The sequence below is a fragment of the Acomys minous genome (assembly GCF_964271855.1).
Source record: "Acomys minous genome assembly, chromosome: 12".
NCBI lineage: Eukaryota > Metazoa > Chordata > Mammalia > Rodentia > Muridae > Acomys > Acomys minous.
The window spans coordinates 79,337,380-79,363,305 of record NC_140493.1 but is presented as its reverse complement, the minus strand read 5'-3'; the positions used below and the strand labels follow the sequence as shown (position 1 = coordinate 79,363,305).

At 40.8% G+C, this 25,926-nt stretch overlaps 1 protein-coding gene across 2 annotated transcripts in view; it reads left to right on the top strand.

The window, feature by feature from the left end:
* The window catches only part of VMP1 (vacuole membrane protein 1), an 87,916-nt gene that overhangs the window by 18,435 nt on the left and 43,555 nt on the right, over window positions 1-25,926 (top strand). For both annotated transcript variants that reach the window (XM_084803295.1, XM_084803296.1), the window contains exons 3-7: window positions 500-635; window positions 1,669-1,759; window positions 3,749-3,859; window positions 16,444-16,611; window positions 24,473-24,604. In XM_084803295.1, coding sequence (XP_084659421.1) covers window positions 500-635; window positions 1,669-1,759; window positions 3,749-3,859; window positions 16,444-16,611; window positions 24,473-24,604 — 638 coding nt within the window. The remainder of the gene's footprint in view (window positions 1-499; window positions 636-1,668; window positions 1,760-3,748; window positions 3,860-16,443; window positions 16,612-24,472; window positions 24,605-25,926) is intronic.

Genomic DNA, 25,926 nt, shown 5'->3' with positions numbered 1-25,926 from the left:
ATAAGGAATAGCTGAGTTCAGCCGAGTTTCCATTTTTCAGGGTCACAGGCCTTGCTGTGAATGGTTGCCTGTGACATGGGTGACATTCTCTGCATCCACTATATTTCTAAGCAGTCATATATTGTACCATTCTTCTCCATAATAACTAAAAGAATACCATGCAAAGTTGCCACTGATGGAGTGGAAAGAAATGGCAAGATGTTTAGACACATGGGAAACCATGTGTCAGTTTGGAGCCCACGCAGCCTTTGGATTCCCGGCACTTGCTGAAGTTTGTTCTGTAGGTTGCCTCCTCTGCCAAAGGGGCAGTCTCAGTTCAATAATTTGAACCCTTAAATTTACATGGTCTCAATGTTAAACCTCACTTCTTCTTTGGAGATTTTTTTTTTCATGCTGTCTTAGAGATATAAGATTACACGGTAGGTCAGTTTCCTTATCTTTGGAAATGTGGCACAGATGTTAGGAATTCTGTTTTACCTTCCATGCTGTTGTTTTTCAGACCCCTCTTCAGTGCATGAAAAGAAGAGAAGGGATCGGGAAGAGCGGCAGAATATTGTCCTGTGGAGACAGCCACTCACTACCTTGCAGTATTTTTCCCTGGAAACTCTTGTAGTTTTAAAGGAATGGACCTCAAAGTAAAGACTTTTCTATTTCTTTTTTATTTAAATTGTGTTTACTAATTTTAGAAGTCTCCGCCATCTCCTACTCCCCACCATCTGTTTCACCAAAGTGGATTAATTAAATTTAGAACATGATCATAAGAACATTTGTTTCCTTCCTATAGTTTAAAAAGACATAGATGGGGGGAAAGCGATGTAGCTCAGTCAGGGTGCTTGCCCCCCACACAAAGTCTACACCACACCAGAACCAGGCTTTCAAGGCCATCCTCTGCTGTACACGTCAAGGTCAGCCTGGGCCAACCCACCACTGCCTGACCCCAGACTGGAACATTTAACTTAAGGAAAAAAGAAAAATGAAGGAACATTATTTACTTGATGGGTTATTACAGGTCACTGCTGTCTCATGGTGAGTCTCCCAAGAGAAAACACTGTAAGAGTAGTGGTTGTTTTTCTCCTGATTTTATCTTGAAATGAATCAGGCCTGTGTGCAGATGCTACACCAAGGCTGCTTTACTGATAGCCAACGATAAAGAAGTCTGCCGTGAAGTGTGTCCTGTCTTTAAACTCCTTGCTCCTAGCTGTTTCAGTATCACAGAGAGCAAATTGGACTTTGACACCGTATTATTTTCTTGTCCTTTTAAATAATCTGTACCTTACAGTTTTGCTCCACTTAAAGTTAATAAAACACTTTGTAGCACTTCAACTCATTTGATCCCTCTAGGATCTCCACAAAAAGGAAAAGCAAGTATGTGATTATCATGATTTTAAAAGCAAAAACCCAAAATCCGATTGGACAAATGTCTTACTAAAAGCAATTGTCCAGCCCGGCCTCTGGCTAGAAAGCCTGCGCTCTTCCTGTTGCACTGCAATACCTCTCTGACTTGAAAGATGAGGTGTGAACAAGGCCAGGCTGTGGGCAGAGAGAAAGGCTGTGTAAGGCTATTTGGGTTTGGCCTGTGCACCTTGACTGACTCCTTTCTACATCCCAAAGGCTGTTTCTGCTAATTGCATGATTAATTTGACGTTGTTTTTTCAATTTGTTTTTAAGATTATGGCATCGTCAAAGCATTGTGATGTCCTTTTTACTGCTACTTGCCGTGCTTGTAGCTACGTATTATGTGGAAGGAGCGCACCAACAGGTGAGATACTGAGTAGTCCCAGTAGTTCTCCAGTCTCATGGCATTTCAGAATGAGACTAAGTTTCATAGGATTTCACTTTTAAGCATACTTTTAGATTTTTAATTTTATCTGATAACTGGTATCTTAATGTCTTGTTCTGTACTGTACACTAAAAGTACCCAAGCATTGTTTTGTAGCTCTTCAACATTATTTTGGTATTTAGGATTCCTTTTGCTTTCAAAGATTTAAGCTAATTTTTCTGTTTTCAGTCAAAGGAGCATGGATCATCTCATCTCTGCCACAGAGTCCTTATGATATCTATAATATGCCTTCCTGATCCATCCAAACATATTTCATCCTGGGTTGAAAGTTAGGGTTTCTTTACTTATTTACATGTTTTTCCTACTTGTTTATTTATTTATTTTCTTTACAACCTCATCCCAGCCCCCACTCCTCTCCTTCCAGTCCTACCCTCGCTCCCCTTCTCCCCAAACCCTGCTCCTCAGAGAAGGGGATGCACTCGTGGTGCCAACACACCCTGGCACCTCAAGTCACAGCAGGACTAAGTACATCCTCTCCCACTGAATCCAGCTAGGGGTAAGTTTCCAGAGACAGGCAACAGAGTCAGAGAGAGCCCCTATTCCCATTGTTAGGGGGCCCACATGATGATCAAGCTGCACATCTGCTCCATATGTGTAGGGGGACTATATCTAGACCATGCACACTCTTTGGTTGGTATTCAGTTTCTGTGAGCCCCCCATGAGCCCAAAGTAATTTATTCTGCAAGTCTTCTTGTGACATCCTTGACCCTTCCAGCACCTTCAGTCTTTCCTCCTACTTTTCCATACAACTCTATTGTTTGGCTGTGGGTCTCTGCATCTGTGTACATCAGCTGCTGGATGAAGCCTCTAGAAAGAAAGATATGCTAGGCTCCTGTCTGTACCAAAGCGGAGTGACATAATAGCAGGATCATTTTAGAAACATTTTCTATTAAATTAAATTAACATTTCACTATTTTAATGAAAAGGTGCTAACAAAATGTTACCTCATTATTTTCCCATTGGTACTAAGACTGTAGACTGTGGTGAAACCAAACTACGTTTCAGGATATCACTCAGAAGGGGAAATAAAATAGACATCTCAGGTAGATAGAGGGAGGGAACTAGGTGGGAGACTGAGTGAGGAGGGTAACGGGAGCGAGGTCTGAGGTGGGGAGTATCAGAGAGAATGAAATGAAGGGAGCATCTCTGGGACAGGAGATCTATGGAGGTGACCCTAGCTGAGTTTCCTAACAGCAGGGATATGGAGCTGAAGTCACCACCCTCTGTAGCCAGGTGGGACTTCCAGTAGAGAGAGGGGGACACCAACCCACCGATAACACCTTTGATGTAAAATTTGTCCTGCCTACAAGAAATGTAGGGATAAAGATGGAGCAGAGATTGAGGGAATGGCAAGCCAAAGAGTGGCCCAGTTTGAGACCTACCCCACGGGAGAGTGCCAACCCTTGTCACCATCACCCCCCCCATTTCTTCCTCTTTTTCTTCCTCCTCCTCTTCTTCTTTCCTCCTCCTCCACCTCCTCCTTCTTCTCCTTCTTTCTTCTTCCTTCTTCTTCTTCCTTTCTTCGTCTTCTTCCCTCTTTCTTCGTCTTCCTTTCTTTTTCTTCTTCCTCCTCTACCTCTTCCTCCTCCTCCTCCTCCTTCTTCTTCCCCCCTCCTCCCAGTTTTTCAAGACAGGGTTTCTCTGTGTAGCCTTGGCTGTCTTGGACTCACATTGTAAACTAGGCTGGCCTGGAACTCACAGAGATCCACCTGCCTCTGCCTCACAAATGATGGGATTAAAGGCCTGTGCCACCATGCCCAGCTAAGTAATTTGCTTCTAATGTCAGGGAAGGTTATTTTCCCTTAGCTCATTAGAGCTTTGTTAAGCTGATTGGACATGGTGGTGGTTAGCATTGGCACATTCCTAGGCAGGGTTTCCAGTTTATACCTTGTGCCTTCTGTTTTTCAGTATGTGCAGCGGATAGAGAAGCAGTTTCTTCTGTACGCCTACTGGATAGGCTTGGGGATTTTGTCCTCTGTCGGTCTTGGAACAGGATTACACACCTTTCTGCTTTATCTGGTAAGAATGACTTTCTTTTAATAAACAAAGCCAACTGTCTTTATTGGTGCATTTACTTCAGAAGCTACAATTCTAAATCTGTATTTAATTGCCTCTGTGTTTCCACACGTTCTGATCTTCTAGCCAGTGCCTGAAGTTCAGCTCCTTGTTGTGCTCAGCATTACCTTTGGTGCTGAAGATTCAAAGGGGAATGAACAGTTAAGCAAATACTGTTGTTTACATAAATTAGTTCCACCAGAAAACTTTTTTCAGTTTTAAATTTTGAGTAATGATTATTTTGCTTACATTGTTGTTTTAATAGTACAAATTAAGCCGCTGGGTGGTGGTGGCACCCGCCTTTAATCCCAGCACTTGGGAGGCAGAGGCAGGAGGATCTCTGTGAGTTCGAGACCAGCCTGGTCTACAAAAGTGAGTCCAGGACAGCCAGGGCTACACAGAGAAACCCTGTGAAACAACAAACAAACAAAAAATGTATGAAGCTTAGAATAAGGTATACCATAATCTCAGCACATGTGAGGCTAAGGAATAGAGTTGCCTTGAGTGTGAGGCCAGGGTAGGCTATGTAAGAAGATGCTGCTCAAAAATACAAAACAGAGGAGCAGCTCAGCTGGTAAAGGAGCTTACAGCCAAGCCTGATGACCTAAGAACCCACATCGTAGAAGGAAGAGAACTGATTCCTGAAAATTGTCATTTGATCTTTATTGGTGGGTGTGTGCACACATACCAAACAACCTAACAAGTGAAATAAAAATAGCCTAAGAAAAAATAAAAAACAGAACTGAGAAAAAGCTTACAATAGATTTGGACAATTATATATGTTAATCAGCAACGCAGGAGCAATGTGCTCACATTCTTTGCAGCCATGTGCACATGTCTATAGTTGTTTGGATGCTATTATTTAGTAGAGGAAAATAACATGTAAAACTAAGTGATTTTTTTTAACCCTTTTAACAGCATTTTTGAAAGTACTTCCTTGGAGAAATATTAGTTGAAGTAAAAGAAAGTAAAGTTAAATATCCTTATTCACAAGTGAGCTGAGAATACTGAGGTACGATTAGGGGAGTGGAGGGCAACGGAAGATAGGACAGGAGGTTCTAAGTTGGCACTCAGGGGTGGGTGAGGGAGGAAGTGGGTGACGGCTTCTCTTGTTTTGTTCTTATTCCTGAATAAGAAGCTAAAAGCAATTCCGAGTCTGTAGTTTTATCTTCACTGGGGAAAAAGGATATCACAATGATATTCAATGTTGAATTAAGTCCATCATTTCAAACAAGTGTGCTTTATACATACTAAATTTATTTATGACTCCAATATGTTAATATTATGGCGAGGATGCTTGGCATAGGAAAGTATTGAATTAATGATCCCAAGATAATTTGGAAGTTAATCATCGGTTCTCAAAGTTTACTTTAACACTTGGAATTTTAAGCTAGACACAGTGGCATATGGTACTAGCTGCTTATGGGGGACTATAGCTGGAGGTTTGGGAGTTTGAAGCCAGCTTGGACAATATAGGAAGGCCCCATCTCAAAAATCTTTGAATTTTAGCATCATATTCATATATGTTTGTCTACTTTATCTGAGATTTTAAAAATTCATAAAGAAGCAAATGATGTTATTATTTCCTTAGTAACTGCTAAATTTTTTGTGTATGGTATGAGTATTTATTTATAATATATGTATATATATATACAGGTGTGTGTGTGTGTTTGTGTGTGTGTGTGTGTGTGTGTGTGTGTAGATGTAGGCCAGATGTCAACATTACGTGTCTTTTTCAATCACACTCCACCATATTTTTTGACACAGGGCCTAAATAAACCTGCAGCTCACAAGCTCCCTTAGATTGCCGGGCCAGCAGGCCACGGGGATCCTCTTGTCTTTTCCTCCCTAGGCTGAGATTACAAGCATACTTTTCAACTTTTTGCATAAATGCTGGGGACCTGAACTAAAGTCTGTATGCTTAAATTGAACCGTCTCTCCAGCCCTAAACTGCTAAATTCTTAGTAGGGTAATACTGCATTCATGTGCAGGGGAGGGAAAGACAGATTCTAGGACATCTTTCTGTTCTTTCTCCTTTTTCTTTGTGACATTGTTTCTCTCTGTGGCTCTTGCTGTCTGTCCCAGAACTCACTCTGTAAATCAGTCTGGCCTCACACAGACCTGCCTGCCTCTGACTCCCAAGTGCTGGGATTAAAGGTGTGCGCCATGACACCCAACAAAAATTTTTTAGTCTTCTTTTGTTTTTTTCAAGACAGGGTTTCTCTGCAAAGCCTTGGCTGTCCTGAAACTCACTCTGCAGACTAGGCTGCCCTTGAATGGAAAGATCTACCTGTGTCTGCCTCCCAAGTGTTGGGGTTAAAGATGTGGGCCACCCTCCTCCATCTTTCCATTTTTACCTAGACTTAATATTTCTTGGGAAAACAAGATAAAGGGACTCATTTTTTTAATTGACTGCTAACCTAAGATCATCTAAAAAGCAGCCTGCATAGCATTGAAAGGAATTCAAATAGGCCTTTTCTAAATTGCATACAAATTTAGTACACAGACATTTTGGCACTGGGGAGATAATTCAGTGAGTAAAGTACTTTGTGTACAAGCTTGAAGACTTAATTTTGAATTCCCAGACTTGATGAAAAGCCAGCTAGGGTAGCACATGTCTGTGATCTGGGTGCTTCCGTGGGGAAGTGAGGATGGATCACGGGTCAGCTAGTGTGCTACTGCTATGGCTTCCTGAGTGCTAGGATTAAAGGCAGGCACCACCACGCCACTGGGCTCCTTGTCTCAGTTTTAAAAGAGAGTTTTCTAAGCTGGGCGCGCTGGCGCACACCTTTAATCCCAGCAGGTGGGAGACAGAGGCAGGTAGATCCCTGAGTTTGAGGCCAGCCTGGTCTACAAAGTGAGTCCAGGACAGTCAGGGCTACACAGAGAAACCCTGTCTGGAAGAAAAAAAAAAGCAGGGTGGGGGGTGGTGTTTCTCGAACAGTTAGGAGGAAGCTATCTCTCTTACTGTACTCAGTATTATATCTTATGATCTTTGAAGTTATGGCCAGCAGAGTGTCAATCCATGTGAGGTAAGGCAATTCAGTTCAGCACAGTTCAATGGCCTGTGTTGCTTCAAATGTTGAGAATCTGACCCCAATTCCTTTCTTTTAGTCATATGTAAGCACAGCACAATTCGGTAAAAATAATTTCCTCATGATAATTATCTCTGTCCATGTTGAAACTTTGTAAAGTACATATGACATCTCCATAAAGATAGGTTCTACTGATTGAGAAAAGCAATCTCCTGATAAGTGACTTCTTACTTGTAAAGACTCACAGTTCTCACGGTTTTAAAGACTAAAGCCCAACTTTTCTTTACCATGATCATGTCTACTAAGAATTGTGACTTAAAAGTAATATGAAAATGCTTTGCAAGTTTTCTTTTTGGAGTTATACTTTGCTAATTGTGACTGAATATACACCAGATGGTTACTTAAAAACTAAAAAAAGCAGATCTTAAAATGAAGTCGTATTTTTCAGTTGATGAATGATTTCCTTGTTTTAAATTTAATTGCAAGGTTGTAACTTGAAATTGGATGTGTTGGATCTCCTCCTCCTTTAAGCACAGTTGCTGTTCTTAGAAGAGTAGTGCTGTGAACCAGAGAGGGAAACAAATGCACTCTGTCTTTGGCTCAGTAGTTAGGAGCATGGTCAGTAGGACCAGTAGGTTAGGTTGCTTGTTCTCCTCATTTTAGTCATTGGCTTCAGAAAGACTATTAATTTCCTAAATGCTGTACTTTTGTGTCTAGGAAAATAAGCTTTTCCCCCTTCTGTTGAAAAAATCATATATAGTGTTCACATTCTCCTAAGATCGACATCCCTGAGTGGCTTGACATCAGTCTTCTAGGGGACCTGGGTTTAGTTCCCAGCTCCACATGGTGGTTCACAGTCATCCCTAATTCCAGCTCCAGCAAATGTAATGCCCTCTGCTGGTTTCCACAGGCGTCAGGCTCCTACACATATATGCATAAAGAACATCCATGCATGTAAAAGAAAATAGATCTTAAGAGCTGCTACTGCTGCTCCTTCTGCTGCTGCTGCTACTTCTTTTCTTCTTCTCCTTCTTCTCCTTCTTCTCCTTCTTCTCCTTCTTCTTCTTCTTCTTCTTCTTCTTCTTCTTCTTCTTCTTCTTCTTCTTCTTCTTCTTCTTCTTGTTTTCTTCTTTTTTTTTAAAGACAGAGTTTCTTTGTGTAATAGTCCTGGCTTCCCTGGAACTCTTTTTGTAGACACAGAGATCCACCTGCCTCTGCTCCCACCAAGTGCTGGGATTAAAGTTGTGCAACACCACGCCCAGCAAGAGCTTCTTGAAAAAAGAAAACCATTCTTCTAAATTTTGTTAGTCTGAGAACATTTATATTTAGTCAGCACCAGGTGGCATCACTAACACAAATAACATACTATTGTGTATTTGCCTATAGAACAACCTACCCAAAGCCCAAACCATCAAGCTTGGGGCATGATGTGTTATTTATCTATATTTGTGCGTGTATGTTTTGCTGAGATAAGACTAGTGAATGGGGCTGTATGTAATTCCGGTTCCAGGGAATCCAATACCTGGATTCTTCTGACACCTTAGTACCAGGCAAGCGCATGGTACACAGACATTCAGGCAAGACATGTAAACATATAAAATAAATCTAAAATATTTTTAAAACGATCAGTGCATACATATGGAATCAAAATGTTAGTTTTTCCTAATAGTTTCCTACATTCCTCAACATGGAAATTATTTTTTCCCATTGACTTGCATATGTATATGTAGCCTTTCCCCCATTGACTTGCATATTAATATGTAGGAAATAATTCCCACAACTATATATCTTGGCTGGTCTTGAGTTCATAGCATCCTTCCTATCACAGTTTCTCCAATACTGGGATTACAGGTGTGACCACTGTCTCTGCTTTTCCATCCTTTTTGGATTTTTTGTTTTGTTTGTCTTGTTTTTATTATGTATATAGTGCTCTACCTGCTTGTACCCCTGCAGGTCAGAAGAGGGCATCAGATCACATTACAGATGGTTGTGAGCCACCATGTGGTTGCTGGGAATTGACTCGGGACCTCTGGAAGAGCAACCAGTGCTCTTAACCTCTGAGCCATCTCTCCCGCCCTGGTTTTCTGTCCTTTAATAGTCAAGAATTACGATTATGAAAGAAATAGAATCAAGTAGCTAGGTTAGAATGCCTACTCCAATAATACTAGCTAGTGTGATTTTTGAGAGATTTCTTTTTAAATAATTTATTTATATGTGTTATGTACATTGGTGTTTTGCCTGCATGTATGTCTGTGTGAGGGTGTCAGATTCCCCTGCAGCAGGATTTACAGATAGTTGTTATAAACTGCCATGTGGGTGCTGGGAATTGAACCTGGAACCTCTGGAAGAGCGGCCAGTGCTCTTAACCATCTCTCCATCAGCCCAGCAGATTTCTTAACTTTTTTGTTTTGTTTTGTTTTTGAGACGAGGTTTACTGTGTAGACCAGGCTGGCCTGATCCCTGCCTCTGCCTGGAGTGCTGGTATTAAAGGCCTGTAACACCATTGCCCAGCAAGTTTCTTAAATTTTAAACCTATTTTATTCAACTGTAAATGGAGATAATAAGCTGAGCATGGTAGCACACACATTTAATCCCAGCACTCACGAGGCAGAGGCAGGCAGATCTCTGTGAGTTCAGGACAGCCAGGGCTACACAGAGAAACCCTGTCAGGAAAAAAAAAAAAGTTACAGGACAAGAAGATTATTCAGAGTCCATTGTGTGTCATTAATGTAAAGTCTTCACATTTAAATAAGAAAGCTGTGTGTGGTGGCACAGGCCTGTAGCCTCAGCACACTGAAGGCAAGGAGCTGAAGGCCACCCTCAGCTACAGTAAGTTCTGGAGTCTACTAACTTGGGATACAGGAGCTCCTATCTCAACCACAGCAAAAGCTGTAATTCCGTTGGCTAAGATTGAGTCCTGTGTTGTGTGACGTATGGACAGTTTCTGACAGTAGGTGGCGCAGTTTCCTGCAGAAAGATTTTACAAAGCCCTGGTCCTAGTAAAGCTTTGTAGAGATCAGCATTTCCTGTGCCTTTAAGAAGCACCAAATACTTACCTTTCCAGACAAATGTTCTATTGAATTAAATTACAAAATTAATCATAAGGTCTTGTCTTTTGAAAATGCCTCCTTGTGCTCGCTTCGGCAGCACATATACTAAAATTGGAACAATACAGAGAAGATTAGCGTGGCCCCTGGGCGAGGATGACACACAAATTCGTGAAGCATTACATATTAAAAGAAAGAAAGAAAGAAAGAAAGAAAGAAAGAAAATGCCTCCTTAAGAGACATTTTCTTAATATGACCATTTCAACAAAATCCCGTAATTCTGTTATAAATTAAGCCCAAAAAAGATGTGAACTGTTTGCTGTCCGGGTGTGTGTTTTATTTTTGAGTTTTGGGCTATTTTATTTTAAAATGGGCAGAAATTGTGACTAAATCTGACCTGTTGGTTGTTTTCTCTTGTATAAGCAGCACTGTGGGCGGCACCATGATTCCTTCTGGGTGTAGTACCTAATAGTCTATGCTGCTTTAAAGCTCTGTTTCCTTATTCCTGGGTCCTTTTGACTCTTGATTCCTTATTGCTGAAAATAAATACTTGGAAAACTGATGTGGAGTAAAATGAAGCGGAGAGGCCATCTCAGCGAGTGAAATGCTGTGCTCCTAATGTCACGTGGGGAGGGTTTTTTCCAAAGCTAAACTGGTCGCTGCCTCTTCACTGTCGTTTGTCCTTCCTGTGATTGCTCCAGTGCTCATCTGTGCATCCTTCAGGACAGACAAGGAGAAATGCCCCCACATTGGACTCTGATGTCGCTGATAGTAATTTCTATAGATGCTGTGCCGGTGGTCCTGTGCACTCTGAACCAGAGCTCTTCCTGGAAGATTAGCAGCCTCTTTTTATAAAAAACAAAAACCCCTGCCCATTCGCCTTTCTTTGTTTGATGAGAGGGCAAGATAGCTCATCTCCCCGTCTTTCCACAAGGAGTGACTCATCTACTAACTCTCCTGAGTGTCACCACATCAAAAGCAGAAACCAAGGTCTCTGGGACATAGAGCTTTTCAAAGACTGGATAGCTTCCTGCCCTGAAGTCATTATTTATAAATTTGTGCTTAAAGAAAGCTTCAAAGAGTAGGTTAAACAGCTTGCACTAACTTTTCCTTATACTGGCTCCTTACCGAAGTACGCAGTGCATTCAATCGGGATACTTAGGTCAACTCATGGTCAGATTTACTTAAAAGAGCCTGGCTTCAAACTCCAGCACCTCAACAAAAGAAGGAAAAAGCCAATTATGGTTTCTTGTTTGCTTGTTTTCCTCTTTCTTTCTTTCTTCTTTTTTTTTGTTTTTAAGGGTGGGTCTCACTATTTAGCATTGGCTGCCCTGGAGCTCACTATGGCAGGAGCTCACAAGACTGGCTTCTACCTCACAGAGATTGCCTGCCTTGACTAACTGAGTTTTGGGATAAAAGGGTGTACCACCATGCCTCCCCTTCAAGCTTTATGAAAAATATTTGAAGTGATGGTTCATCTAAAAATCTTGAGTTTAGGGGCTGGAGAGATGGCTCAGCAGTTAAGGGGCACTGACTGCTCTTCCAGCAGACCCAGGTTCAAATCTCAGCAACCACATGGCAGCTCACAACTGTTGGTAACTCCAAGATCTGACACTCTCACATAGATATACATGCAGGCAAAACACCAATGCACATAACATAAAAGTAAATAAAAATATTTTTAAAACCCTTAGGTTTATCAAAATACAAGTATACTAAAACATCATACCATATTTAAACTAATACACAATTATTTGTAAACCTTTAAAACCAGTTTTAAGTTACTTAGTTTTAAAGAAGAAACATGAAGTATGCTTTCATGTCTGGCAGAATACAATTGCTTCCAAAAGGCTCATGAACTGCTAATACTTTTGTTTTGCCTAGCAACTATGTACTTATTTTACTTTATTTTATACTTTTAAAATAATAATCCTAGGGGCTGGAGAGATGGCTCAGTGGTTAAGAGCACTTTCTGCTCTTCCAAAGGACCTGGGTTCAATTCCCAGCAACCACATGGCAGCTCACAACTGTCTGTAATTCCAGTTCCAATGGCTCTGACACCCTCACGATAAAATAAAATTAAATAAATTATTTAAAAAATAATAATAATAATAATCCTATATTCTTGCCCTAGCATATGATCCTTTATTTATAGTCATTATTATATTTTGTTATATTAGGAAGATAAGATAGAATTCTAATTATACCTTGTTAAGTTACTAACAGATTAAAGACCTGCCACGTACATTAACTAGTGCCCAAGCACTCATGTGTAGACATGCCGTGCTTCATTTTATAGAGGAGAGCTGGGGCCTAGCTTGAAACCTGACAAGAAGAACCTAAAGAATGGGTCTGGGGCCTGGAGAGGTGGCTCAGTGGTTAAAGCTCTGGCTCTTCTTCCAGTAGCCCAGCACCTCACAACTGCCTGTACCTCCAGCCCTGGGGGTCGTCATCTCACATTCATTTATCTCCTAGGTATCCCTAATGAGTCACAGTCTAGACCAGCCACCATCCTTTTGTTCTTAATGAGGGAGTGAGGCAAACACATGTTTTCCCGGTGAATCAGCGCAGGACTCAGCTTTACTACCTTCGACCTGAGTTTTCCAGACAAAAGAGATGGGAAATTTTGCCCTCGGGATCTCCATTGACTTCTGTATATAGATGATGGATTAGGCTATGAATTGACATTACAGATGTTGTCGGGGTAACACCAGTCTTTAGGAATGTTTTATCAGCTGCCTCAAGTGTAAGAATGTCAGCGTGTCTTAGGAGTACTCACACTTACACACACACACAGTTGCATGCACACTCACATATACACTTACACTCTCACACTCACATACACATTGACACACAGACAAACAAATACAATACACATACACACAGTTGCGTGCACACTCACACCAACGCTCACACACAGTGTCTTCATCATACAAAGAAGCATGACTAAATTAACTCCTAGTGAACTAATGTAACCATTTTAGATTTTTGTTTTTTAAAAGATAGCTAGCCCTAAAAGTAAACTCAAAGATGTCTCCGTCTCTCTGTGGTTTCCCAGATTACATATTTTGTATAAAGAAGCCTTGGTAAGAATAAAGCCTTTGTTTGAAATAAAGTAGAAATACACATACTATTTCGTCATTTTACATTTAACTGATTGAACTGTGAGTATATTCATGTCTCCTTATGAAGACCTTAATTTGTGTTTGTGATACCAGAAGGTCTTTTCTTGGGCTTATTTAGATACTACATAATTATCAGGACTGGACTCAACTTCTCTACCACCAGATTAGGGGTTGACACAATCTCGGAAATAATCACTTATTTAAAAAAAGTATTTTTGAGCCATTGAGATGGCTTAGCAGGTAAAGGGGACCTGAGTTCAATCCTCAAGACTCACTCTAATATCTGGCTTGGCTTTGGCTCACTTATTTATTTGGCATAGCTAAAATATGACTTTTGTATAATTCATTGTAGTAGGGCTTGTACTTTTTAGAAATGATTCTTGGTTTTTTGAGACAGGATTTCTCTGTGTAGCCTTAGCTGTCCTGGACTTGCTTTGTAGACCAGGCTGTCCTCAAACTCACTGAGATTTGCCTGCTTCTACCTCCCAAGTACTGGGATTACAGGTGGTACCACATGCCCAGCCAGAAATGATTCTTAAAAGATGGTCTCAGTCTAGGGGTGGCCAATAGGTGTGATAGAGTACCTGCATCACATGTGTGAGGCCACAGCTCCAGTCCCAGGACTGTAAAGAAAACAGAAGTGACTTGAATTTATGTGTTTTCTAAAGTATTTTATTTAGAACACTTTTACCAGCTGGGCGTAGTGGCATACTCCTTTAATCTTGGCATTCAGGAGGGCAGAAGCAGCCTATCTTCAAGTTCAAGGCCAGGTTGGTCTACAAAGTGAGTTCCAGGACAGCCAAGACTGCACAGAGAAACCTTGTCTCACAAAACAAACAAACAAGAAAGAAAGAGCACTTTCAGTTAGTCACACTACGAACAATAAAGCTGTAAAGTTGAAAAGAACTGTAAGGTTTCCTGTGATAAATATAGTCTAACCTAAAATGTCATGGTGTAGGCTACACATCGACTTGTGAAAATGAACAAAGGCCAGAGCTGAGTTGTTAGCCCAGCCCCTTAGCTTTCATTTTGTCTGCAAACCACATCTGCTTCCACGCTGAGTAATCATGACTTAGTAGTGAGGCTGTGGGAAGTATGTAGCACTTCTGAAGGAAGGAACAGAAAGGCTCTCACTGTGTGACCCCGGCTGCCCTGAAACTCCTTAAGTACACTGTGCCCAGATGAGGTTTCGCAGATCTTGCTAGGTAGCTGGGGATAACAGACTTCTTGTCCTCTTGCCTCTGCGCGCTGGATTGCAGGCATGAGTCAGCACAACCACTTTCCACTGTTGCTGGAGCTCGGGGCCTGTGCTTGCGTTCAAGGCAGGCCTCTAGCAACCAAGCTGCTTCTCAGCCCTTAAAAGTCATCTGTAGGGAAAACATTCTGAAATTGGTGAGAATTTACTGTTTTAGAATCACCAAAATTAAAACTGTATCAAAAAAGTTTATTTTAATGGTAAATATATTTAATTTATATTTTAATCTATGTGTCTGTCACAACCACATCCACAGCCCAGAGCTTGGAATTGGAAGGAATCTAGGCTTTCCAGGAAAGGGTTGCGTCAATTAGCTTCACCAACTAGCTCCAAACTATTGCTACCTTACTTTCTGTTTTCACCACCACCACCCTTTTTTTTTTTAAAGATTTATTTATTTATTATATATACAGTGCTTTGCCTGCATGTACACCTGCAGGACAGAAGAAGACATCAGATCAGATTGTAGATGGTTGTGAGTCACCATGTGGTTGCAGGAATTGAACTCAGGCCCTCCAGAAAGCAGTCACTCTCTTAACCTCTGAGCCATCTCTCCAGCCCAGCCCACCCCATCCCCCTTTTTAAAGAATCTAGCTGTATTTATAGTCAAAGGAAAAGAACAGTTAAAGTCTTGCATTTTTCCCTTTTAAGTTACTGCATGTATCTTGCATGTTTGTTTTATGTTAAAAGTGTTGTTTTTGAAACTTGGTCTTACGATGAAGCCGTGAATGGCCTGGATCTCTGGGTAAAACTCAGAGATCTACCTCTCCACCCCCTGCGCCTAACTGCAGTTACTGTATTGGATTTGCTAGATGTCATTGGATCATTACTCTGGAGTTATTCAGAATATCTAAACTTATAACTCCATTTTTTTTTTATGTTTTCTTTTTGGTAGGATCAGAAAGTAATCCTTTTATCTCCCAATTGTGGCATCTATTTTCTACATATAATGTTAAAAACAAACAAACAACAAGTTTTAGTTTTCATGATTAAGCATGATTTTTTAAAAACCTGATTGAGGGTACCTGAGAGGACTTTTGGGGATTTTAGTATAATCTAAATATATAGTATTCACATCTGGAATTCCCAAAGAATAAAGACCTTTTTAATAAAAAAGGACAAAATAAAAATGTTCTTTTTAAAACTTACAATATTTAAATCTTGAATATTGTTATATAAGTATTTCCAAGAATCAGAGCCCAAGAAAAAAGCAAAGTCCAAAAAGTAAAAAGATCAAATAGATTTTTAAGCATCTTTCTTAAAAATCAAATAATTCAGTAAACAAGCGAGTAGGTAAACAAACCTATAGGAGTTGGAGAGATGGCCATGCAGTTAAAGAGTGCTGGCTGTTCTCCCAGAGTTTCGTTCCTAGCACACACATCAGGAGGCACAGCTGTCTGAAGCTGCAGAGGACTCAGATCTGGTTCGCAGTACCCACATAGTGCCTCACAACCATCCTTAACCTCAGCACCAAGGCGTCCATCTCCCTCTTCTGGACTCTTTGAACAATTCCCAGCAACCACATGGTGGCTCACAACCATCTATAGTGAGATCTGGTGTCCTCTTCTGGTATGCAGGTGTAAATGCAGGCAGAACGCTGTATGAATAATAAATAAATCTTTTAAAAAGCTTTTAAAAAAGAATTTATTGCATGTCTAAATATTAATTTGTTTAATAAGTTTTAATATTGAAAAGTATCACAAAATTGCTGTAGAAAAAAACTTTTAAAAATAAAGCTCATTGATAAGTGGTTACAGGGTTTTATCCTTGTTTAGAAACTATTGGAAAAGGTAAGTGATATTCTCAAATTGCACCTAAAGGATAACGTTCTGATAAGTAATTCTGGATAAATAATATACAGATCAATCAAAAAATGAGATAGGTTGTCTAGATCTGGCTCGGGGAATGTTGTTTTATCAAACTGCTTACTGCATCTTAAAATATGTCTTTTTGGTGGAATCCTGTTCTCTGAAAACAGTGATTTCCATGTGTGGCATAGTGATTAACATCATGTTGACGTGAGGTGCATCAAAACTCCTTTTTCATTAGTGTTTCTCATCAGAGGTTTCTTGCATTTGTTTTCCAGGGCCCACATATAGCTTCAGTTACATTAGCTGCTTATGAATGCAATTCAGTTAATTTCCCTGAGCCACCATACCCTGACCAGATTATCTGTCCAGCTGAAGAAGGCGCTGAGGGAGCGGTTTCTCTGTGGAGCATCATCTCAAAAGTCAGAATGGAGGCCTGTATGTGGGTAAGAGCTGCATGTTCACCTGGGCCTGGAGCCGGCCTCCCATGGCTGGCCATGTGCAGAGGAACGGCCATGTGTTTCACTAATAGATTAAACAAGCATTGTGTTTGTGGAAAATTTATTTCATTTTCAGCATTGTTAGTGTGAAGGTCCACCATTTCTCTGTATAAGCGAAGCTTCCTAGCAGTGTTGGTTTCAGACTGTAGCTATGTAGTGGTCCTGTACTCAGTTGCTCTAGTCCTTCTCTTGGGATTTTACCTCAATTTCCTGTAGAAAGCTTTTTCTGGGAAACATTTCAATGGCAAGTGTATTTTATCTATTTAAGTTTACTTAAGTGTTTCTCATTAAGGCATGCATCGTTTAATTCTTTAGCCCATTTAATTTATGTTCCCTTACATTTTCTTTTTCTCAGTATTTTAGGAAATAAAAGCATGTAAAAGTCATATAAAAATCTTTGCTCAGGTGCCAGTGAGAAGGTGCCTGCTACCCAGCCTGGCATCTTGAGTTTAGTCCCTGGAACACTCCTATGGTAGGAGAGAAGCGCTCTCCATCTGCCGTCCTCTGACCTCCACGCCAGGGCACTCCTATGCACGCACATACACCTGGGTGTGCAGACATGAATACACACAAACAAGTAAATAAAGTTTTATCTTAATTCCACCTTTAAGCCCAGCAGAGGCAGGTGGGTCTGTGAGTTCGAGGCCAGCCTGATCTTCAGAGTGAGTTCCAGGACAGCTATGGCTGCACACAGAAACCCTAAGAAACAAACAAACGGGGTTGGGGATTTAGCCCAGTGGTAGAGCGCTTGCTAGAGGCCCTGGGTTCAGTCCTCAGCTCTGGGGAAAAAAAAAAAAAGAAACAAACTGCCGGGCGCGGTGGCGAACGTCTTTAATCTCAGCACTCAGGAGGCAGAGGCAGGCAGATTGCTGTGAGTTCAAGGCCAGCCTGGTCTACAAAGTGAGTCCAGGACAGCTAAAGCTAAACAGAGAAACAAACAAACTAAATAAATTCTTAATTCATTAAAGCAGCAGTTGGTACCATAACTTAGGGGAAGCAGGTTTGGTGGTGATGGTTGTTGTTACGGTGTTATTGTGGGTATGGGTGTGTGTTGATGTGTACATCATGGTGCATACTACTTGTGGAGTTCAAAAGACCAAGCCAGAGCCCCAGAGCTGGAGTGTGAGCCACCATGTAGGTTCTCTTCCTCTGGAAGAGATGTGCTCTTGGCCATAAACCTTCTCTCTGCCTGTGGAAGAGACAGTTTTTAAAGTTACATATTAATGCCTTTTCTTCCCAGGTGGTTCTGGAGATCAAAGGCTGAGCCTGGCATTTGCTAAACGCAAGTACTCTTCCACAAAACTACATCCTCAGCCTAGCCATTACGTTTTGCTTTGAAGAAATTATGAAGCAAATGCCATATGCTGAGTTTGTTGCTTATGAAAGGCAGGAAGAGTTGTCATGTTTCCTGTTGCTCTTTTATAAACACTGGAGACAGATTCATTATGCCAGTTGTATGTTTTATGGATTTGAAGAGATCATTATGAAAAATTATTATTAGAATAACAGAGAGCATTTGGAATGTGCTATAAAAGAGGCTACCTATACAGTTTCTTGTTTTTGTTCTTTCAAAAATTATTTGTGTGGCTTGATTAATACTATTGCCAAGAAGAAAGCCTCCTTTGGGGCCGGCAGCCATTCCGGCTTCTTCAGCATCCTCTCGTGTGTGCCGTCTGAAGTGCTTCTTTGGCCAGGCTGCACACCTGCTCTACGGCCTCGTATGATGACTTACTTCCCCAAATACTAATTGCCTTCTGAAAAACAGAGGCTTTCTTTACGTGTGTGTCCTCACAGTAGTCAGCACCAAGCTTTACCCACGGTTCAGGATTTAAACTGTCTTTTGTCATATAAAAACCTTAGTACAAGCTGGGTGTGGTGGCGCACGCCTTTAATCCCAGCAGATGCAGGGAGGCAGAGACAGGCGGACCACTGTGAGTTCAAGGCCAGCCTGTTCTAAAAGTGAGTACAGGACAGCCAAAGGCTACACAGAGAAACCCTGTCTTAGAAAAAACAAAACAACAACAAAAAACCTTAGTATGTATAAATGTGGCTTTGGTTTTTCTTTTTGGTGGTTCTTTTGTTTTTGACACAAGTCTCATTATGGAGCCCTTAGCTGGCCTGGAACTCAGAGAGAGCTGCCTGTTTCTGCTTGCTGAGGAGTAGGCTTAAAGGCATGCCCAGCTAGCGCCAAGTTATTTTAAGTTGTCTTCAGTGTTTACAAGAGTCTTCTCACCAAATGCTGTTGCATAACGTGATACCCATGTTTGAAAGGTTGGAGTTGTCTTTACATCACATGTGGGAATTAACCTAAATACATAAAAAACCTAAAACTGAGCTAAAACAATCCAACTTCTAGAAGAAAATATAAGGAAAAGCATGTGTGCTTCTGACTTTGGCAGTGGTTTCTTATAGTTCACAACAAAAGCGCAGGGGAAAGAAGATATAAAACGATGGGTGCTGTAGACCACGAAGAGATTGGCGAGATAACCCAGAGCAGAGGCGGCTGCCAGCTGCACGGATGGACTTTGAAGAGCTGTCACCCAGCAGTCACATTTTAAAAGGGCCAACATGGGATGCGTTTTCATTCAGTAACAGAACACTTGCACTGGCATGTGCAGTGCCTTGGGTTCTAAAGCAAAGAGGGTGTCATGCAGCAGTGCCCAAATAGATGTTTATCCAAAGGACACATACGTAATGGTCATATATGCGTATATGAGAAGGTGAGCAACAGACTGTTACTACTATTCCAAACCACAAGCAGACATCCATTCTTAACGACCCTAGTTTGATTATTATTAAAATGATGATAGGCCAGGCATGGTCGTGCCCAAGAGGCTAGGGCAGGAATATTGCCATGGGTTTGACGCCACATGGACTACAGGGTCAAAATAAGACGTTGTCTTGGAAAACCAATAATGTTACCAATATTAATGATGATAATAATGAAACAGTGGAACTAAGGGGCTTCCAGGATATAAAGAAAATGGTGCAGTTTTTTAGCTGCTATGTGCTATAGATTGGCAGAGAAATGCTTAAACCAAGAATGATCATATGACTGTCTTCTAATTCCACACCTACATAAATACCAGGAAGAAATGGGAAGAGTCAGACCCTCGAGCTTCACTGTTGACAGCGTTCTCACCAGAGTGGGAGTGGGACCGCTACCCAGCATTCCTCGGTGATTAAATAAACAAAGTGTGGGGCACGACAGTGAATACAGTGTATTCTGTTAAGTGCTAAATATAGATCAATGAAAATACTCATTAATATGAATAAAGACACTTAATATACATTTTTAAAAAAAGAATGAATGAATGAAAGAAAATACTCTACTAGGGCGTGGAGAGATGGCTCAGCGGTCCTTGCTGCTCACAACCATCCTTACCTTCAGGTCCATCCATGGGCACCAACATACACTTGGCACACAGCCATACATGTAGGCAAACCACTTGTACACGAAGTTAAAATAAATAAATCTGAAAAAAAATAATAAAAAGAGAGAGGGCAGCAGAGGGGGAAAGTATGTATAAATGCTACAGTGAAACCCATCACTTTGTGTGCTATCTTGAACTTTTTTAATTAATGCTTAATGAGAACAAAGTTCCCTCTTTCTTTCTTTCTTTTTTTTTTTGTTTTTTGTTTTGTTGTTGTTGTTGTTGTTGTTGTTTGTTTTTCGAGACAGGGTTTCTCTGTGTAGGCTTGGCTATCCTGGACTCGCTTTGTAGAGTTTCCTCTTTCTTTAGAGGTGGGTGGGGGGCTATGTATCAGTGGTCACATGAGCCTGTAGAAGGTGTGGTGCTGGAGTTATATGTGACTGTAAGTCACTCACCATGGGTGTTGGGGACTGAACTCTAGCAACAGGCACTTGTAACCACTGAGCCGTCCCTCCAGCCCCTGAGCACAGAGTTTCTATTTGAGGAAAAGTATTAAAAGCAGTGATAACTACTTAACATTCTTAAATACAGTGAATGTTAGTGAATTGTTAGTGGCACACAATCTTTTTTTTTTTTTTTTTTAATCTTTGAAAAGCAGTTCCAGTGTTTGGAATCCTGACTGAGAATGTAATGCAGCCTTGATTCATAGAATTTGCCTAATTTTAAAGTTTTTATATAATTTCCAAATTAAAATATCGTTATAAACTTCACTATTTTGAAGGTTGTATCAATAAAGCCATTATCATCTTAGATGCCCCTATAGACTTCACTGTCATCGTGAGCACGTTGAATCCGCAAAGCAATTATCATTTATATCCTGTCTAGGAAGTGCCTCACTTCTCCCATGCTCATGCATCCTTTGGAGCACATAGAAGGAATTGCATGATAGGTTTGCTCACTCAGGTATCTTTCAGTTTGCATCTGGGTAATTGGGTACTGCTTTAGTGCAACAAATATCTGAGATAAAGAGTTTTTGTTTTTTTGTTTTTTGCCTTGCAGTTTTGGGCATTCTAATCCATGACCACTGGGCTCCATTTGGAGCCTGCGGAAGACAGGGGATGCCAGGGGGGTATAGCATTGCTGTGAAAGCCTTGACTCCGTTGGTGATTTCAAGGTTCCTTTCCAAGCCTTTACCTCCTTAACCTCTCATGGTTGTAGTTTGAATAGTTACTGAATAATGCTTTTGTCATTAAAGGATGTTAACATTCTAATAGTGTATAACCATGGGTCCCAGGAGGTCTGTGGTCCAGACTCACACCAGTAAACCTAACATTTCTAGATTGTAAGACCGCAATTCTGCTTGTGCATCTATCTGACAGAACTTTTTCCAGTACATGAGACAAATTTCTTCTCCCTAAACCTTTGAATAAAAATAACACACCAAGGAGGTACTGTGCTTATCACTTTGTTCTCATGTTTTGTGTTCACTAATTAAACTCTTGACCTGTCCCAGAAGCAAGAACATCATGGTAGTGGTTACAAGAATTGCTTGTCTTTTCTTTTTTGCTTTGTTGCTTTTAGTACTGAGGGATCATTTGTCTTTTTCTTACAATAAAAGAAAACTTCCTTTATTTTAATTCCTCCTTTTCCTTTTAATTAAACCTGGACTAAGATTTTTATTTATAAATAAACAATTACAAAAGGGTTTTTAGAGCCAGTAGATGGCTCACTTGCCATCCAGCTCAGTGCTCTGAATTTGATCCCCAAGGATGCAAAGCCTCCATAAATTAAAAAGGAATTAGAAAACTATCGTCATCTCCATCATCAGTAGTAGTAGTATTGAGACAAGGTGAGACAAGGTCTCGTGTGTGCCAGACCAGCCTTGAACTCATGCTGCAGCCAAGGTTGACTCTGAATGTCTGGTCTTCCTGTCTCCATCTCCCAAGTGCTGGGATAATAGGCATTTGTCAGTTTATGCCATGTCGGGGGTCAAACCCAGGGCTTCGTGCATGTGAGGCAAGCACTTTACCAAGTAAGCTTACAGCCTCAGCACTAAAAGAACTGTGGAAGCCTGATCCTCGGTGCCCGATTTGGGGTGACTAAGTTTGTGTCTAGAATGTCAGATTGAGAACATGCCTGGATGAGTATTCTTTTTATTCAAGTGTACAATAGCTGAACGCAGACATGATTACCATTCTTTTCTACAAACATTTCTACAAAAACTATTAAAACATGAATCGCTGTGATCAGCTCCTTAGCTTGTGATTTCTCTCCATTCCATTATGCTACTTCCTTGCTAGCTTTAGGGAAACTTGTCACAAGTTTGAATCAGATGATTGCTGCCAGAATTGTTGACGTTTGACTTTACATCTGAACTTAGAGAAGTTCACATTTTAACTAACATGTTACAATGACCTTTTCTTCTACTTTCTGGTATGGAAAAGTTCTAAAAGTTCCCCAAAAGCATAGAAAGAAATAAAATGAACTTAATGTACTTTTACCAGGCTTCAACTAATGTTTATATTCATCTGTCTTGGCTGACTCTGTTACTTAGAGCAAATCCCACACATTTTATCTGTGAATTTATTACCCTTCAAGTTTAAATAAATAGACCATAAAAAATTAGTAGTGGTCTCTTAAAGTCATTTACTTAATGGTTAAATTTTCTTAGCTGTTAACTTTCCTTTCTAAACTTGTTCATTGATTAAAAGAGTTTGTCAGTTTCCCATAGCCTGATTTTACTGGCCTTGCTCTGGTTTGTGAGCTTTGTGGTTTGGTTTTAGTCTTTTATTGAGTCAGGATTTCTCTGTAGACCTGGCTGTCAGATACTCACTGTGTAGCCCAGGCTGTCCTAGAACTCACAGAGCTCCACCTGCTGCTGTGTGGATTGGAGGTGGTGTGTTCCTCCATGCCCAGTGTAAATTATGTTTTTTGTTTTTGTTTTTAAACAGGAATAGCTTTGTGTGTTTCTGTCACAAGGTGCAGTAATGTCTCATTTGTGACATTAACACCTGTGGTATTTCCTTATATATACTTATTATTTACTAGTATTCATAAAAATAGTATTCCAAATATATCATTTTTTCTTTTGTTATTAGTTAAAATAGCTTTTTCTCCTCTGAGACTTACTCTGCTGCCCACGCTGTCCTCAAACTCCTTTTCAACCCTGTAAGCATGGACTTGCAGTCATGTGCCTCCATCCCTAGTTAGAAAGAGTTCATAGAAGAGATTTTTCGTCACTAATTTGGTTGCCCTGCCTGCATGTACACCTGCAGGCCAGAAAAGGGCATCAGATCACATTATAGATGGTTGTGAGCCACCATGTGGTTACTGGGAATTGAACTCAGAACCTCTGGAAGAGTAGACAGTGCTCTTAACCACTGAGCCATCTCTCCAGCCCTTTTAGTATTGGTTTTCCTTTTTGTTTGTTTGTTTGTTTGGTTGGTTGGTTGGTTGGTTGGTTTGGTTTGGTTTTGGTTTTCAAGGCAGGGTTTCAAGGCAGGTAGCTTTGGCTTCCTGGAATTGCTTTGTAGACCAGTCTGTCCTTGAACTCACAGAGATCTGCCTGCCTCGGCCTGATGAGTGCTACAATTAAAAGAGTATGTTATCATACCTGGCTCACTTTAAAAAACAAAAAACAAACAAACAAAAACCTCTTTATTGATTCTTTGTGAGTTTCACATCATGCACCCCAATCCCATTCATCACCCTATCCCCTTGTAACCTTCCTCAGCCCTTGCAACCTCAACCTCCCCCCATAAGAAAATAAAAAGCACACAAAAAGTAAACAAAACATAGGAAACATCTTGTCATGGAAGCTGAAGGATGTCACAGTGTGTCCCACAGTGTACCCCAGTCCACACATCTTCACTGCAGTGAGTCATTACCCATCTGGTGTTGAAGTTTCGGGGGCCTTTAAAAGAAAGGAAAGGAAGGAATTAAAACATGAGATTAAATTAAAGCATGAGATTAAAACCTCTGAACTGTATTGGAGAGTTGTAACCTGGCTGTACCCGTGATTTCAGTTGCTTACTTGGAGGGCTTTGTTTTGTTTTTGAGATTTTACTTTGTAGTCCAAGCTAACCCAAGATCAAACTTCTGATCTTCCTGCCTTCTAACTGATGGCAACTTTCTTCTTACCATTTGCATTAAAAAAAAAAAGTGACGGGAGCACTAAGCAAACCACCAGAACCTAAGGAGAGATGCTGTGTTGAGTATGTGGCAAGGAGTGACTCAGAGTCTGCTTATTCTCTTAACTGGCTTACAAGTCAGAACTAGGGCTATGGTTCAGACGCTGAAACTTTTGATTTTTACAGCATATGTATACAGTATATCTCAAAATACTTTTGGAAATATGGAAAAATATAATTTGATCTGTTGTGTCACTGTGCTGAAAACCTCATAGTAAGTGGGTGCTTTGCTCTTTCATGCAGGGTATCGGTACAGCCATTGGAGAGCTGCCTCCGTATTTCATGGCCAGGGCAGCTCGCCTCTCAGGAGCTGAACCAGACGATGAAGAGTATCAGGAATTTGAAGAAATGCTGGAACATGCAGAGAGCGCACAAGTAAGAGCAGTATGGGGAAATGCAGCTCTGATCCCTGACTTAACTGATGCTAAGGTAGTTAGTAGTTGCTGAGCAAAAGGAAACTGCCAAAGTGAAAACAAAACAAAATATGGCCGAGGACAGGATATGCAGAAATACTGAAAGTAAAAACTGATAAATACATTCTGGGAGTATAGGTTCCTGATGCATTACCACGGCATGCGTGGGACCCTGGGTCCTGTGCCTAGTACTTTGAGGAAGGAGGGAAGCCTAAATATGCCCTTTATCAATGGGTTTTTCCTAAACAGACTAGTAGCAAAAAGATAAAAAGCCACTTTTTTCTCCCCTAGGAACTCATAAATGTCACCTATTTGCTTCAAAAAGAGTGTGTACCTGTGTGTACGTGTGTGTACATGCACGTGCGCGCTCCATGCTCACACCCAAGGTATTTTTGGGTATAAATAGTTGAGTTTTGTTCATTTCTTGATAAAGTACAATTTTGTAGCATAAGCTGTTCGGCTGTCTCTCTGGTAGCCATTTCCTCCTGGAAAACAGCCTTGGGACTTCATCCTCATGTGAAAACACACAATGCTTTAAGCTACTAAGATGTTTGCTGTGGTATATAAACATGATGTCATGTTCTTAGTTATGGAACCATGAGACTAGGAAGCAGCTTGTGTTATTAAACTTGACAGCATTACTTTATAGGCATTGAACAATTCGAATTAGTCCTTCTTTACCTTTGAATGTTCCAGAGAGTGTCCTCAAAATGGACAGAGTAAGCCTAAATTCCTAAGTAAAAACCCAAATTCCATGCTTAGGTCAACTGTGGTAATTGATTAAGGCTTTTTTCTTTTCTTTTTTTGGTTTTGGTTTTTCTTTTTTTTTTTTTTTTTTTTTTTTTTTTTTTTTGGTTTTTTGAGACAGGGTTTCTCTGTGTAGCCCTGGCTGTCCTGGACTCGCTTTGTAGACCAGGCTGGCCTCGAACTCACAGCGATCCACCTGTCTCTGCCTCCCGAGTGCTGGGATTAAAGGCGTGCGCCACCACCGCCCGGCGGTTTTGGTTTTTCAAGACAGGGTTTCTCTGTGTAGCCTTGGCTGTCTTGAACTCACTTTGTGACCAGGCTGGCCTTGAACTCACAGAGATCCACCTGCCTCTGCCTCCCGAGTGCTGGGATTACAGGCTTGAGACAGCCTACATGCCAATCTCAGTGATACAGGGTGTCACTTTATTCATAGGAAAACACCTCAGAACAATGGTAAGAGGAAGCTCAGGTTGGCCTTAGAAAACACTGCAGTGACCATTGTACAAAGTGACCTCTTCTTGCTCTCTCTCTGTACAG